General features: G+C 36.8%; 1 protein-coding gene across 1 annotated transcript in view; it reads left to right on the top strand.

The window, feature by feature from the left end:
* Nucleotides 1-17,639, top strand: part of nol4lb (nucleolar protein 4-like b) — a 99,625-nt gene that overhangs the window by 39,975 nt on the left and 42,011 nt on the right. The window contains exon 5 of the mRNA XM_053482129.1: nt 8,769-8,916. Coding sequence (XP_053338104.1) covers nt 8,769-8,916 — 148 coding nt within the window. The remainder of the gene's footprint in view (nt 1-8,768; nt 8,917-17,639) is intronic.

Here is a 17,639-nt window from a genome sequence, read left to right as displayed (position 1 = left end):
CAATTTACATTCTTTGTTTTAGAGAGATGATGTTTTTATTATTTCCTAGTAAATACAAAGCTTTATTTTTCCACAGGAGTTATTAATGAAGTGGAAACAAACAGTGAAAAAGCACAGAGACACTAATACAGTCCTTGCCTGAGACAGATGCAAGAAATGTAAATATATTTCACTCCTCCTAACTAAGAGGGGCAGGCAGTGATGACTTTTTGTGTGCATGGTCCTGCCAACAAAGTCATGTATGCCACATTACTTGTGATAAATGAAGGAAGCCATTATAATGCAGAGTTTCAGGGTCATTAAAACCAAACAGACTGGTTACATGGCACTTATAGGTCATTACAACTTGGTTCCAATTTTCAGTGCCTACAAAGGTTTCATTAGCCTCAAGTGAGCCCTAAACAGGGACACTCTTCCATCCTGTAGCCCAGGTCCAAATGGCAACCACCACCACTAAAGGGTCCCCCAGTAATGGCTGGCAGTGGGGTGATTAAAAACATTGCCCGTTTGCCATTTGGCAGCACCATGGTTGTCACTTTATCTCAAGAATATCCCTCTTCAAGGGAAGTTGAAATGTAGCTCTCATAGTTCATGAATAAAGAGGACTACCCAGCATGCATTTTTGTCCAGACAAAAAGTACACTTTTTTACAAAAAGTCTACACTATGTCAGTAGATTTGAGTGCTGGTTCTATAAATCCCTCCATTGCTTTATGCTACGCTCATCAAATTTGTAATCCATGTCTTGCAACCACATGACAGGTACATGGTGGTGGTTTGGTGCTACCTTATTTTTTCCTATTGACCCCGAACAGTCCCCATTGCCCCAGCCCTAGTTTGCACTCCAAGGATAAGCGTTCTAATTCAACTTTCCACCCCAAACCTTTTAAGATACTGCCGTATTTAGGTGACTGCGTATTGTGCACTTCCAACAGGCCACTAGGGACACATCCTGTCTTCATGCGCACATTACAACGTTCATTGTCATGTTGAATTCTGCCATATCATTGTGATGAGCTGCAGCCAGCCCACTGTATGAGATTTCTGTTAATTGTCATGTTTTGTAAAGTTGTTGGTGCTATTCACAGAGCTCTTAGTTATTTTGGGTTTTTCTTGAAGCAGGTAATTAGCTGGTGAGTGGAACCCAAAACTCGAGGAGTATCTTTGTTTCAGAGAGAATGGTTCAGGCTCTAGCTTGCTTTTCTAACGTTATGAGAAACTACCTAAATACTAATGTGTAAAATACTGTTGATTTATGATCATTTATAATAAAATTAGGGTGAAAAGTAATTTAACCTGACATCTAGTACTTTAGATATTGCAGATGAAATACCTGTTTTATTTATTTTACTGTTAAACAGTTTCTCTACAAGGCCATTTTTTGTTTAAAAAAAAAAGTTTGTAAAAGACCATTTACCTAATTAATTGCTTCTGTAAGCTCCACTTCGAAGTCATTTATTATATGACTTCAATAGAATCTTGTTTAAAGTACTAAGAGTTTTCATATCAGGATCATCCCTGTCTGTATTAAAAAGAAATTACAGTGCGAATGATGCACACTGAACGCTACTTTCTTTGGTCGCGGCGGAAGTGTATAGCGCGTCGCCTTGTACTGGAGGGTAAATTTCTCACCATTCACGCTGCATTCCTAAGCTCCACCTCTCAAGCGTGCGCACCATTTTTGAACAAAGCACGTGTGGTGCTGTAGTGCCGCTGTGCTTTAACACTGGGTTGGCACAGGAGCACGGGGCGTGGCTTTGTTTGAGCTCATAGGCCGTGCTATGTTTTTAGAATAAACGTAAGTCAGTTGTGCCATGCATGCAACAGGTCGCAGTGTAACAAGAAAAAAGATGTTTATGTGAATGTTATACAATAACATGCAAACATTTTTAAAATCTTTGCTTGACCAAAAGTGGAACATTTTAGCAATCAATAAATGATTAATGATTTAATAATTAATGATGACCAGACATTGGTTAAAGTTTTATTTAAACAGTTCTACAGGCATAATTCAGTGTTCTGATTTAATTTTCTATTTTTTTTTTTCTAAACTTATTTAATTGAGGTCAGCACATTATTTCAGCCCCTCTGACAGTTCAACTCCTAGCATACAGACCTGTCTGTGAATAGCGCAGCTCTTAGCGCGCACACACATTCTGCGCAAGTGAACCGCTCAGTTTCTGTTGTTGGATGCTCAGTTTGCTGAAAGTGTTTTGCACTGTGGGTATGTGTGGTTGTGAGACGGATCAATGACGTATTTAAACAAAACATGATTAAAAAAGTGCAAGCAGTGTTGGACTCTGCTGGTATACAAATTAATAGATATATGAGCTATGGAGAAATAGGTGCAAAACAAACCTAGCTGTTAATATTATTTAATTAGTTACATTTAAAACATTATAAAAACATTTAATGTTTTTAGTCATTAACATTTTTTAAAGTTAAATAATATTTAATGTGTCTGTAACACAAAATATGTTTGGTATGTCTAAATATGGGAGACTACTTTCATTTTATAGATAATGATTGTTTAGTCTTGTTTCTTTTTAATGAGTGACATGTACATGACAATTTTCTCAAATACAGAAATAGTCTGCAAAACGGCACTAATTAGTTACAACAATTACAGGAAAGGGAGTTTAAACAGTGTTTAAACTTTTTTTACAGGGTGTACAGTATGCTGGTAAGTACTGCTGACAGGTCTATATTTTTCTCTATTATTGAAACACATGACCTGTTCCTATGGGTTTGGGTCCTCAGGCTGAATTATGCAATGGTACTGCACCAGCTCCTAGTACATGTTTCTTGTATTTCCCCTCCCCAGAATCTGTTTCGATAATTGCGTGCATCATTTACCAGTCTACCCAAAATTGTTCCCAAAATACTTCTTTAACGACTGCTAGACAGGAGCAAGACAGTGCATTAAAGATGAACTTTGCAGCATAGTACATCACAGTATGTGGCATGTTTCCCGGCGGCTCATGAAATTATTGCAATCTTTCTGACCTTATCGCAACCTTTCCATCCACCACACTTTCCAAAAAAAAAAAAAAACAGCGTGGGATTTTCTTTTTTATTTTCAGACTTTTCTATATGACCCCATGAAATCATTGTGGCTGAACTGAGGACTTTGGCCAGAGGTTGTTTAACAATCTTTGTTTAAAAATGTTTAAAAAGTATTTTTTATTTTAAATACATTTGCATTTAAGTGGTAAAATGTTGTATTCTCTGATAATCCTATAGGTGGTGTGCTCTTAACTATTAATACACTGGCAGCTAGCACAGCATCCTGTGTTGTAGAAGCAAATTATTAACTAAGTTTGTTTAGAAAAAAGTTTAATACGAATTTAGAAGTTTATGAAATACTTACAAAATTGCAATACAAATTAAATCGGCATCTCAATACTGTGGTAATATCTTATTGGGGAGTCCATGGTGATTCTGGTCCCTATTATGTTGTGTATTGTTTATTAATTTAAAAATATTTTTTGAGTTTTAAGTAAATGTCTTCACTTGTCAGCATAATAAAATGATTTTGATCTTCAATACTGATCAGTGCATTCTGTTGTTAGTCAGAGCATGAGTGAAGCATCTGAAAGGCGAGCAGCAGGAGTTTGGGACGCCCTCTGGACTGTTTCCTCCTCCTCACTTTTCCTTTTGTTCAGTTCTGCAGGACAAGCGGCTGTGTATAGAATAACATGCGGCGGCGGTAATTGAGTGCACAGATTTGGTTTCAGTACTGCACGGGCGTGCTCAGTGTGAGACAGAGAAGCAGCAGGGATGGGACAGCGGGCAGAAATAGCTGCAGCACCTCTTCTGCTATAATCGATGAAGGTCATAGTCATTGATTAAAATGTGTTTTTATATAATCAAATGCTTTTTTGGGGAGGGGGCTGTGATCGACAGCATGTTATGTGCATGAATGTTCTAAGCACCAAGACAATATTATTTTAGGTTTTGTGTTCTATTTGCAAACAGGAAAATATCGTTCTTTAGCCACTGTTACTGGAGGCCGTAGCTCTGTGCATAAGACACTGCTGGTATTTCCCCCTTTTTTCTCAGCTGGTTTTCCTATAAGATCAATACTGTTCAGCGGAAGATCACAGTCTGCACCATGTTAATCCTCACTAGGCTTGACTGCATGTGTATTTGTATTCACACTGACTCCTGATCGAGTAATGTCTCCCATATCAATACCTTCACCTTTCTGTCTGAAATGATACAGTTAGGCCGCTGCTTTGCCTGCGAGTCATTGATCCTTACATAGAGAGAGTAAGTGAGAGAGAGCAAAAAGAGAAAATTAACTAGGTATTTATCTGTTGTTCTGGAGAGAGACAGTCTTTCAAATGAATCTTGGGGTTTGCCAAAGCTATGAGGATGATAACAATAAATAACAATAAATGATCACAATATCATCAGCCTTCTTATGCAAGACTGGCAATGTCCTACTCCACTTCTACCGTGTAGTTATTTATATTACTTGTTTGTGCTCTAAGTTAAATCTATATTTAATTTTCAGAATTAATCTCAATAAGTGCCTTTTTTGAAGTTACATTGCAATCCAACCTTGAAAACATTTCTGTCAGATTTTTCTTGTTCACAGTTTGTTTCAAGCTTTGTTCTTGGACTGTTTCCATGGTAGCCAATTAGCAGACTCTGGTTACCCCTATTTTTAGAGAAGTGTCTAAGTCCCAGCAGTCTCTGTAGACTATATGTGAATAGGAGACAGAGATTATGGAGGAGTAGAGACTAGAGAGGAAAAACCATAAAGGAGATGCATACAAATGGGGGATGAAATGGTATATAGGGGTGGAAGGAGGGTGAAACTACTTGTTGATAGTTACTAAAGTGTAATAATTTATTCTGCTTATTAAAGATTAGTATGAAATTGCTGCTATTATTTTGCACACAAGTCCTTAAGGTAGAGATTATTATAACCAGTGCTACAAACATATTTGCCTAGCATCAAACCACACAATGATGAATGTATTTATTGAGAAACCGTTATTGATTTTTACATTGTAAGTTTATAAAGCACTCTGTACACACCACTTATCAGGTTTAATTGTACTTGCCAGTAGGTTTCTTTTATACTTTAAGCCTAAGTAAATCTGATCGGAGAGAGAGAAAGTATGAAAGAGAGAGAGAGCAGGCAAGTTTGAGATATGAGAGGAGGAGCAGACAGGAAGAGTTAGCTCGCTAACTAGATTAACTTCAAAATGGCTGTGCCACGGATCCGGCTTCTGCCCTGAAAGCTTCCTCAGTGACACCAGACAGGGCTGTCTGTCGCCACATCTCACTTTCGGCAATTATTAGGCAAACAAACAAACATTAAAAAAAAGTCCTGACTACAATCTTTATTGTTTACTACTTCTTTTGTTCTAATGGTTGGTCTAAATTGTTTCAGAATTTAAGTTAATATTCTAGCCTTTGTTTTCTACCATATAGGTTTGTACATTAAAAAAAAATGTTGCCAAGACAATGACAATAAAAAAAAATCTGTATTATTGCTTTTGAGGATTTGTAACTTTTGAGCCACCAGAGTTACAAGTACAATAATTTGGTTAATAAACCCACTTTGTTTAGGCTAAGTGGAAAACCACTCCCAGGGTCATCTGCTCTGCATTTCGTCTTCATATTCAGGCGTGGAACATGTGCAAAGAGAACCTCCACACACCTGAAGCCTACACGTTTCCATTGCCTCCAATAAAGAGCACATTGCACAAAAGAGGCCAGTGGGTACAATACTGCCTCAATAAAGCATCTTCTCTGTAAATCTTATTGATGAAAGGAGAGAGCCAGAGACTGTTTTACTACCGAGGAGAGTGGACGCAAGCCAATCCCCTCGTCCCTGTTTTCACACAGACAGCAGTTCATAGGTGGGGGAGCGGGAGAAGCATCATCTGCATAGAGATGAGTGGCATGCATTAGCAGGGTCATTAATAAACAATAAAACTTATAAAATGTTGGCAGAATTGAGCAACAAGAAGGGGAAATGAAAAATCACTTGCTGGAAAATCACTATACTGTAGCTCTAACTTGTATGTCATGCAGATCAGAGCAGGAACATGCTATTGAAAAATTCACATTCTATACTTTATTATGCAATATAAATAAATAGAAACGGTGAGCTGAATCCAGATATTTGGGGCAAACATTATGGATGTTTCAAAATGACCCTGGTAAGGAATTATTTTGGTGCTTCAAATCTTGTACTCCTGATCTATGTCACACTCAGACCTGTAATGCTTGTGATGGACCCTTTTACATCAGTGAAACCATTTTTTTTCTTCTGACTGCTGTTAGTGTCTGTATAAATAATAATAATAATGTTATTATTATTATTTTGCTAATTATGACCAGAAATCTAAGATGTCTAAGCTAAATTGAAATATCATATTTGATGAAAGTGAAAGTAAATTAAGAGAAACTAGAAAAAACATTGAACATTCACTTTGATTTGTGTGAGATAAGACAATACTTAGTCGTAGAACTGAAATGGTGTGAAGGAGAAGACCGGCAAGCCCAGAAGCAGGTTTGATGGAATTTGTCTTCCTGAACACATCATGCATTCTTAATCTAGACAAGTTGCAATTGAAACATTACCTAATCAGGGCTGGTAGCAGTGTGTGTGTGTGCATTGACTGGCAGTTCTGAGGGGATGCCAATCTGATTAAACTGATAGGTTACAGTCCTGCCCTTCTTTAATGACTGGCATTAGCAGATGGACATGCTACACACCACCCTAATTTGGAAAATTAGACACAGCATAGTCAATCTTTGGAAGCTGTTTTATTTTGAGGTATTAATGTAGAAGCTGAAGCTATTTAAGATCTTTATTCTTTTCCATGACTGAATGTTTCTATAGAATGTTGGAGTGCCCTGAGGCCCTTGTTTTCTGTGGTATTTTCAGGCTCAGCATGTCTCTCCTCAAAATTATACTTCTTTCTTTACACGTACATTTCCTGTATAAATCTTAGTCTTTTAGTCTTAGTCTGCTTTTATAGTTTTGGCCTTAATTGTTTCTCATGGTCATGTTGTTGCTGGATAAAACGGATGCATTTTTTAATTCTCCCTTTTTAATCTGAGCATTGGAAACAAGGTTAAAGGCTCTACCCAAGGACCAACAGTGCCCCCCCCCAACCCTCCCACCACACACACGGCTTGGAAATAAACCCAGAGTCTTTACCGCCTGAACCACCACTACACTATGTTATTGTAGGTCTAGAGACTGTTGCATTTTCCAGCTGTATCTTCTTAAAACTAGCGCATCCAGCACCAGCAACCATGCGACGGTTAAAGTGATCAGAGATCATGTTATCCCCTCCCTTATTTTGGTTTTGCAGATTAACTAAAGCTCTTGACATGAACATGCATGGTTTTATGTATTTATTTATTTTTTTATGTATTTTATGCTGGCGCATGATTGACTGACAGGATAACTGCATAAATGCACAGGTATTAAAATGGACTGTGTGTGTGAGAGATATTTTTGATACATTGTTGTGCATGTGTATTTGGTAAATATACATGGGTACAGTACCTTATATAGCAGTAAATAAAGCATTATTATTATTTATTATATATAATGTATCATTTGTACTGATGTAGTTTAACAAATGCATTGTTTAATAGTTATAAATTAAGCAAGCAGAACAATGTGTGGTGTTCACAGTAACTTATTAATTATAAATTTTTGAAGAGGTAACTCTACTCTCTAACGCTTTCATTTTAAAGTATTACCGATTTAAAAGTAACAAAAAAATCTTTTGGAAACCATATATTTAAAAAATATATATTATTATTATTATTTTGCTAATTATGACCAGAAATCTGAGATGTCTGAGCTAAAGTGAAATATTGTATTTTAAAAAAAGAGAAGGTAAATTAAGAGAAGCTAGATTGAATCAACATGGAGGCGGCAAAAACATTTTTTTTTTCTTTTTTGTCCTTCCATTAAAACAACCTGTTCATTACTGAGACTGTGATCTTCCATATTTTGTGCATTTTCAAAAAGTGTACACACACACACACACACACACACACACACACACACCAGACTTTCTTTATATTCAACGATATATATGATTTTTACTGACGCTTTCTGTGGAAGTAATTCAGACACCATTCATATCTTAGGACTGTAACGTCAAAGCGAATATAGGATAGAAACACATTCAGTTTGCTTGCATAGTGCGTCACTAACGGGTCTTAAAGTGTAACCCTTTTTCCTTGATCTCTCTTTCATATGTGGTGACCTTCTAATCATGCTATGCCACATATTTCCTCAACAGAATCATAGTGCCTCTGTGAATCTTGCTTTAGAATTTTTTATTAGGATTGGCATTCTTTAGATAATCCATTAAATAAAAATGTATATATTTTGCAGAAGCAAGTGGTTTTTCACCTTAATGTGAATATGGGCGGAAGGTGTGATATGAAGCTTACAGGAAACGGCCTGTAAAGGCCGTGCTAATGAACATGGAAGTGTAGCTGACCATGCTTGTGATGTGCTTGCTTTGTTTATTCAATGCTTTATACTGATCAGGGTCACTGTGATTGAAATGACTGATTCGTTGAAACAGGTAGGTACAAACAAAAATTAAAGAGTTATCTACAGAAGTTTCCAGAGCACTAGTATCAAGGAAATTTCTACTGTTGCTAAAGAACTTTCTCAATGTACCTATTAATAACAGCATCTCTTTCAAAACACGTACTGTACCCCCTCCCTTTAAATCGCATTTCTTAATTTTTCCTGTCCTTCTTTAGGATGAAAGTTCAGTGAGCAGTGAGGAGTTTGATATGAGTGACCCCACATGGATTTCAACTGAGCACCATAGCACACTCCCAGACCTGAACCCAGCTACGAATATAGAGAGAATGCTCAGCCCCCAAAACACACACAAAGAGGACGATGGTAAGAGCAGTGATTTTTTTTTAAATAATATTTTCCCCTAACTCATATGCTTTCCTTCCTTTTAACTCATTTTCTATCTAAGTCTAGGCTTCACTGTCTTTGTCAACTCTAAGGTGGTCTCAAATGTTAGCCAGTAGGTTGGTATTCCGAAGCGTGACACATTGCTCGTGGACATAAGCTCACACACTTATGCACGTAATGAGCATAAGGGCAAAGGTTTGGTGAAAAAGGATGCGATTTTTGATTCGGTTTTATTTCTCTGTCCTTCTGGGATATAGTCCCAGCAGTTTCATGGCACTGAGATTGACTTGAAGAGGAGTGGGGAGGAACAAGGGAAGGGTGAGATGAAGTGGAATGATTATTCAGACAGTGCTGTAGGGAGACTCCAGGCTGAGAATGGTTGATGTTCGTGGGAGAATGAGGAAGCCAGCCCCCACGTAACAGTCACCATCTGATGTTTGATCTGGTCTAACAGTCAGCATGCCTGTCTACTGTGACCCTTAATAGGAACATTGAGGTGTTCTGTGACATTGTTATTTTAGAGGGCAGAAGTATATTTACGTGCAGAGTTTACTCTTCTTTCTTGAGTATATTTCTTCAGAGATAACCTATCTGCTCTTATAAAATACAAGCACGCATATAAATTCAAACACCATAGCTGTGGTGTCCAACCATATGTTCTTGTTCGGAATAAAACAGCAGGGTATTTACCAATCTTATTGCTGCAATATAGAAATGCAGAAAGTTTTGAAATCTGTTCATTTTTATGATTTTATTACAGTTTAATCACATTTAGTGTCCCATGAACAAAATGTAAATTAAACAATAAGAGACAATAAAGATGATGACCTTGATATCTAATTAATTTGACAATTACAAGGTCCTAAATAGATTCTCATTAAAGGGAGATGAGCTTAAGGTAAACCTGCCCATAAAAAAACAATACTGCTAGTAACAGCTGACAAATACATTTTGTGCTACATGCCGTTTTCCAAGTAGATGCACATTATTTAAAATTAAATTAAACCCCCACACATTTCTCAAAGTACTTAGCAAAATTAAAATCTTGACCAAGACCACTATTCTGTCAGGCAGACTTATTGGCCTTACTTGACAGACTCGATAATCAAAATTGTAAATGTCTTCCTTATGCTTGGGTGTTGCAGTGGCAATTGGCTGAGAAGCCACATATTTCAGATCCTCCTGGGTGATTTCCAATGCCAATTGTGTAATATAATTTCTCCTGTAGATCCTACAGTAGGTCATCTCAACCATGTTTTTTTTTTATCTAGTTAGATGTGTCTAATACAAATCCATCAGGGGCTGACCAGGATGGATCCTTAATTGGTACCCAAACAATCTCAAACTAGCTCCTTTGGATTTACAGGGGCAGCAAGTCCAGTCTGTGGCGCTCCCAGATTGTCAAATTTCTCATCCTGTTTTTCGGAGTCTAGCCATGCTGAAATAGATACTTTTTTTGAACCATTCTGAACTCACTATTCTTTTGGTTATTCCCCGCAGTTTGTGAGCATAGGTGGGATTGGGAGAAGGTGGTCAGGGAACTCTGTCTGAAAACATTCTCTTGCTTTAACACAACAGACTGGAACAGCATCTGTAACACTAACACTTACCTTGATCCATTTGGCATTTTTCCATCACTCATGAATAAAATCCCAAGATATTACAACCCCTCCACCAAAAGCAAAGTCTTTCCCATCACTTGAAGGAAGCATCTCATTCGAACTTGAAAGTTCTGATTTTCCTTCCAGCTATTTCACCCTCAATAGTGAAATATTTGAGTGCATGTTTGAAGTCCTCTTCAGATGGTGCCAAGAGAATACCCCTGACGGAGTCTGACACCCACCTTAAAGAGTTTTGATTTGTGCACACTGAGAGACCAGATTGCACAAAACAGTTACTCAGATACCCTGTACTCTGTAGTACCTCCCACACAACAAATGCCGAGGCACACAATCATAGGCTTTTTCCAAATCTACAGAACACATGTAAAATGGATCAGCTTACCCCTGTGACCACTCTGAGATATGCAAGGCTAAACAGCTTGTCTTCTGGTTCACTGTTCCACGGCTGGGGCAGAATCGCACATTCTTCCTCCAGAGTTCTCTGTTCAACTATCGTATTACGTCTGACATAATTCCTGGGTGCTAAGGAAGGCGATTTCCTAATAGTGCAAACTCTGGTCCTCCTTTTTGAAAATAAGGTAACAGCTCAGTTTTTAAATGCATTGTTCCCGTTCTGAATGCAACATTGAAGCAGCATGGTAACTACAGTACACTTTCTAAAACTTGCCAAGTGGCTTTAACATCTTCAGTTGAATCCCATCCACATGGCCTACATATCACCAGAGAATGAAAACACTATTACATAAAGAGTGGGTGTGTTCACTTTACTAAGAAGTTCTTTAAAGTGCCCCTTCCTGGGATCAACAATATCTTTACTAAAGGTCAAAACTCCCTGCAGTTGCTCCCCTCTTGGGGCACCGATTCTTTTGCCAGAATGTTTTTAGGGCACCCTGTCCCACTTTTATTCTGTGGCATCTCTAACCTCCTTCCACTCTCAAGTTTTGCTTTTGTAACCGCTTTTGCTCTAGTACCTCTGGCTTTCCTGTACCTTTCAGCGGAGTCTGGAGGGCTCTCTGTGAGCAGTACCCATAAGTCCTCGCTCTTTAATTCAATGACTTCCCCTCATTACCAATATCCACAGGCATATTCAAGGGTTGCCATCATTAATTTTTTTTCAGAAGCCTCTATGATTGAGGGTGTCCATTTAGACTCAATACCTCCAATCCCACTCCATACAAAGAAGAAGCCCTTTTAGAGATCAGAGTTAAATTTGTTTCCCAATGAAGCTTCTAACAGCCACTCCCAAGAAACCCAAAAAGCTTTAATTATCATAATTTGACCAGTGACCTATGGGACAAATCCAATTGTTCACCAAGTGGTGATGCCACCAGTGGTGTTGCCACTCTCTTTTACAGGCATGAAACTGATCATTTACTTGGCTGAAGATGTTCTGGTACCAATTAAGGCTTTTACTGTAGATTATTTTCAAAATTTATTATTTTGCAAATAATCTATATAATAATTAGTAAAGTAAAAGTATCATAACTAAGAAAAAATCTCAAGTAAAAATAAAAGCAAAAAAGTAATAGTTAATAATCTGTTAAAATGGCTGTAACTCATTACAAATTAGACTGTAGAACATTTCTACAGGGTGTCTATTTCAATCAGACATACTCTATACTGCATCTCCATTATCAGTCAATGTTTCCATTAAAATCCAACTGAGCCTGGATCCTATGGTGTATGTGCTGCTTGTTCACCAAATCAAATTAATAATCTCTCTTTTATCATGTATTAAGAACAGTTGTGCTGTAGTAGTGGAGTGCGCTAGATGTGTTAATAGTCTTAAAGGAACTTCTTTTAGCTGAATGAACTTCATTGTCAGTTTCAAGTTCTTTTTAGAAGATGCGAAGTGTGAAGGAAATAATTGTTGTTATAGCAATGTTTAATCTGATTTTAGATTGAAATGTGTATATATATATATGGAAGTATATGTGTAGTAGTTTTTCTATTATATCCCAGAAAAGTCTACTGTATAAGTGTAAGAAAGCAGTGGGGTGTAAATTATAGATGAATTTAGGTTTATTGACAATAAAATGTATATTATTTAGTGACATTTATTTAGTGAGCTACAACTTAATTAGCATTTACTCAACTCTTGGCCTATTATGCAAATTTTCATTATAAAGCATGTTCAGCAGTTACAGTGATGCTAAAGGTACTGACTTTTACAGTCTTTTTTTTTTTTTTAATTTAATTCAATTCAATTCAATTCAATTTTATTTGTATAGCGCTTTTAGCAATTTTCATTGCCGCAAAGCAGCTTTACATAGTCAAAAGAATTATTTAGGTTTGTATGGAATGTGAATTTGTATGAATCAAAATGGTCAGTTTGTCCCTGGTGAGCAAGCCGAGGGCGACAGTGGCAAGGAAAAACTCCCTGAGATGGTAAGAGGAAGAAACCTTGAGAGGAACCAGACTCAACAGGGAACCCATCCTCATTTGGGTGAAACAAAAAGCAGTAAATGATCTGCATTTATACAGTGTGTAGGGTGGGAGGCAGTTCAGCTATAATAGCTGTTGTTAATTGAAATTAATAATGCTCCAGAATTCCTGAAGGATTTTTTTGGCTCTCATTTTCAGTCCAGTCCATGTACAGTACTTGACCAGTTTCAGAAAAATATTTTTTTTAAGTCCAAAAATAAAAAACAAAGTGACTTATAAATCATCCAGGCATAAAAAAATGTCTTACTTGAGGCACAAACCAGTGATAAACAGGTGCAAATGATGACCGATGATTAGTATAGTGACGATGCTGAGTGTTTGGAATAGACAAGAGGGGAAATGAGGTTACTGCTGAGGTTGTTACATAAACAATCAATTTTTCGGCCCTTTCACAGTAAAACATTTGTTTCCATCTTTTAACACCAATCTACATCCTTTAAATAAATGAATAAATAAATAAATTAATTAATTAATTAATGACACAATACTGTATATATGTATATATGCATGTATGTACAAGAATGAAGAGTGTAAGTCTGAACAGGCCTTGCAAGTTCATATTATTGTCACTGCTACATTAAAACTCATAACTGCTAGTTGTTCTTTCAAAGCGCAAGACTGCGAATAATGATTCATTATGATGGAATGCAATTACAGCAGTATCTTCTGTATTAACAACCACACAAAAAGACACAAGTCAACAATGCATGTCAATAGACATACAGCGACTTTTTACCTAAAAGAAACCCTGATTATTTAGCATAGGTATGGCAAAAGTGTAGCGTTGTACTTTTTTTTTTTTCTTAGTAATTTGCTGCCTCTTTTTTAGTGCCTCTATTCTGTACAGCTGTATTTCACAGAAGTCCACTATTAAAAATGTTTTTCTCCAGATGAATGAAAACCATTTGTAAGGTTTTAGGGTTTGTAGGTTTTTTTTTAGTGGTTCACCATTATCACAAAAGCACATTTTCCTTATCTCACGGATATGCCCTTTCTTCTTAGAAACCAAACTGATTTTATCTAGGTTCCAGAGAGTAAAGCAAGTGTCTTTTTGACCCAATCAGGTCAGAGGACACTCATGTGAACTGGACATTGAGGATCTCTATCTCTGGAAATCACAGAGAGCGCCATCATTTATGAGTGACAGCTACACTTAGTGATCACTAGGGATCTGTCAGAACATTAGAGCTGGGAAAGGAAATGTATATAAAAGAGGAAAGTCCTATATTATGTGAAGAAATTTTACTTGGTAGAATCTCGGAATCTATGGGATGTCAGTCCCATCTAAATCGAACATGTTGGTAATTTTTATGGAATTTGCATGCATGTGCAGAGAAAAAGTATCAAATTAAATCTATGTGGTATGTGTGAACCTTGAGTTTTACTAGCATGTTTATAGTATATAGTAATTTAAACAGAGATCGCTTATCCTTCACAAATCATACATAATCATTTTAGATCTTCTAGGCACCATTACTTAACAGACATATGTCTCGATATCTTATCCTGTCTGAGTGGACATAAGACAAAGAAAATGAATGGTAGCCATCCCGAATCCACGTTCTCTTCAACTCTTTAGTAAAGCGACCACCATGAAATGCTCGCTCCGACTCCATAGTAAAATATTTAGTGAAATTTGTCTTGTACAAGTGTGTGTGTATGCATGGGATTCTGTGTGACAAAAGTGTGAAGATTGACATTGAGGATTTCTGTCGAGGTTCTGTATGAAATACTAATGTTGCACCCCCACACCACAATCCCATAAGTCCAGGAAAAGAGAGATAGAGGAGAATGAGAGATAGAGAAAGGGGAGGGGGAGGGAAAGGATATCGGCAGATGGAGTGGAGGAGGAGGGGTGGAGGAAATAGAAAATATAGCCTTCTGTAGAGGGGAAAAATAATTCTATATACGTCTTATACATTATATACGTTCTAATCTACATTGAGTTGGAATAACTGTAACAGCTGAAAGTGAATTACCAGCTAACTGGAACAATTTTATTTAATGAAGATATTGTTTAAAATTGCCAGTTCAATAAACCTCATTAATCCCATAGTGCCTTTAGGCATTAAGGTCTAAGCAGACATAATCATGCGCAATTAAAGTATGTAATTTTTGGATGGGAAATAGAATATGGTCTGCAACAACTTAGGATAATTATAATAATTAAATGCGTTGTGTGAGCTTATAAAAAAGGAAACGAACAATGAAAAGTGAAAATGAAGATCGGATTATTGAATATGTGGGTGAAAATATCTAGCAGTATTCCAGTGTGGTCGTGAATTCACTCCCAGTGTTGAGCAGTGTAGTGTGAAACAGTGGCCAATCAATATAGACTGTTTGTCATATCGTTCAGTTTTGGGGGAGGAACGAACAATGCACACGGGTCCTTCCAATCTTTATCAGGTTAAAGCACCACAGAGAGTGCACCATACTGCAAATGCACAGCCCTCTCCCTCTGTTTGAATTCCTAACAGCTCTCATGTGGAGTTGTTTGTTTATTTCGTACTGTAGAAGTGAAAATGTCTTGTAGAGCTGTTTTTACAACTGAATATGCTTCTGATTGTCATGTTTCAAAAAGATCAGAGGCATAGAGTTTGCACGTCAAGTTAAATATACCGCCCTAAGGTGTGAAAAAAAAACCCATAGGCAATTTCTCAAATCCTTACAGGGTTGGTAAATCACCAAAGAATTTGTCTATTTGTCAAATTTCCCACCCACTGTTTTTTTATTCTCACAGGAACACTTGGAATACAAATTAATCAATTTGCATATTAATAATAGTCTTGATTTCTCACTCACTAGGAAAAACACAGATGTCTGTATTATGTGGAGTTTCCCTGAAGAGTACAATATAAAAATTCCATGACAAGTCAGGAAGGAAAAATGGCGTCTTCACATATGTCTTTCTCTAAAAGAAAACAGATCATCCATATATATTCTCGTTCCTGATATGAGAATTGAATTGTGTATTGAACAGACAATATTAAAAACAACTTTATCAAAAAGTAGATATTGATCAATGGAGAACAAGCCAAAGGCAACAGCGGCAAGAAAGACTCTGAGATAACCTAACCTCTTGAGAGGAACATGGCTCTTCTAAGATACTAGAGATTGGCATTTTGATCAAAATGCTGATCCTAGTAAGACTGCGTGTCCATGTATGCTAGTTGATGGGATTGCTGTGCAACACTATTCTACTACAGTGTATGTATTCTCAGCTGTCTTTATTATTATTATTATTATTATTATTATTATTGTTTTGTTTTGCTTCTAACTATTTCAAATATTTCAACATATTTAAAAAATTTAAACTTCAATAAAGATTCAAGAATTTTATTTCTTATATACATAGTTGTACAAGTGCAACAGTAGTGAAATGCAATAGCAACAGATTCCAGGCTGTGCAGATACTTAAACAATCACAACAAAATGAAAATAAGAAGATGAATAAAAGAATAAGTATGTACAAAATAAAAATAAGACTAAGAAGACTATGGAAGAAGACTATAAATTCAGCTCATTTAGGACATGGGTGTTATTATTTTTCTAAGGAATCATACTGATGAAAATAAATCCTATTTTTGTTAGGAATTACATATATATATATATGCTTTTCACAGTAAATGAATGTTCGATCCAATTGGAAAATGAGACCCTGTTCTGAAAACAGCTTAAAATTCTTTACAAGAATTAATTTAATTAAAAAGAATTACCCCCTTTTAAAATTGCCCCAAACATACTCCATAAAGAATGAATGACTTTCTAGAGTGAAGGGAGAAAAAAAGGGGGAAAAAAACCCTACTATCTCTCTCGTCTTTTTCACTCAATTGTGCACCCAACCCCACAGAACCTATATTAAACCAGAGAGCCGGGTCTCCTGAGTACTTGAAAAAAAAATTGAAGATTGGTCAAATCATTTGGGCAATCGTTATTAAGACTTGTTTATGTCCTGCGCCCAAAGCTCTTTCCTCATAGTAATGATTGGGATTCGCCCTCTAGCACTATTCAGCCAAAATACTTATTAAAAAAATATTTCTAGCTTGCTTGAAAAATCAATAAATTTGTGTAGTCCAAAAATTATATCTTTCGAGATGAAATCTTCCCCTTTATGTTTAAAAAGGCGCTAAGCTCTAGAACAAATGCTACACGAGATAGAAGTCTCTTAAGCAGCATAGTGCTTCCTGTGCTTTTAAATAATGAGGGTACGCTGTAATATTCTTTGGCTGCTTGTCTGTCTGTCACTGTCACCGGAAAGATATTCCAAATGGGCTGCTTGTCAGGGACTGAATGGTGGTGTAGCTGTGTTTTAGTGTATGCGATAGAGCTGACAGAAATGTTTTTTTCCAATGCGGTATTACTCAACTGATACAGCTTGGAAATACCCCTGACCTACGTAATAAACCCACACACATTCATCAGTCACATAAGAACACTTATTCATGCATAGATCTGATCAGGTTTCAGAGAATCTGTGCCCACTATACCCTCAGATTCCTGTTTCTGGAGTGGCACCCTATGTTGTCGTCGTCTTTTCTTGTGCATCTCAAAGGTTCAGAGGGTTGTGCGTTCTAAGATGATTTCTGTTCACCATGATTGTAAAGAGGGAGTATTTGTGTTACAGTAGCCTTTTTG

This window comes from Clarias gariepinus, chromosome 22 (genome assembly GCF_024256425.1).
Source record: "Clarias gariepinus isolate MV-2021 ecotype Netherlands chromosome 22, CGAR_prim_01v2, whole genome shotgun sequence".
NCBI classification, from domain to species: domain Eukaryota; kingdom Metazoa; phylum Chordata; class Actinopteri; order Siluriformes; family Clariidae; genus Clarias; species Clarias gariepinus.
The sequence above is the reverse complement of the archived record's forward strand: the minus strand, read 5'-3'. Positions and strand labels throughout refer to the sequence as shown.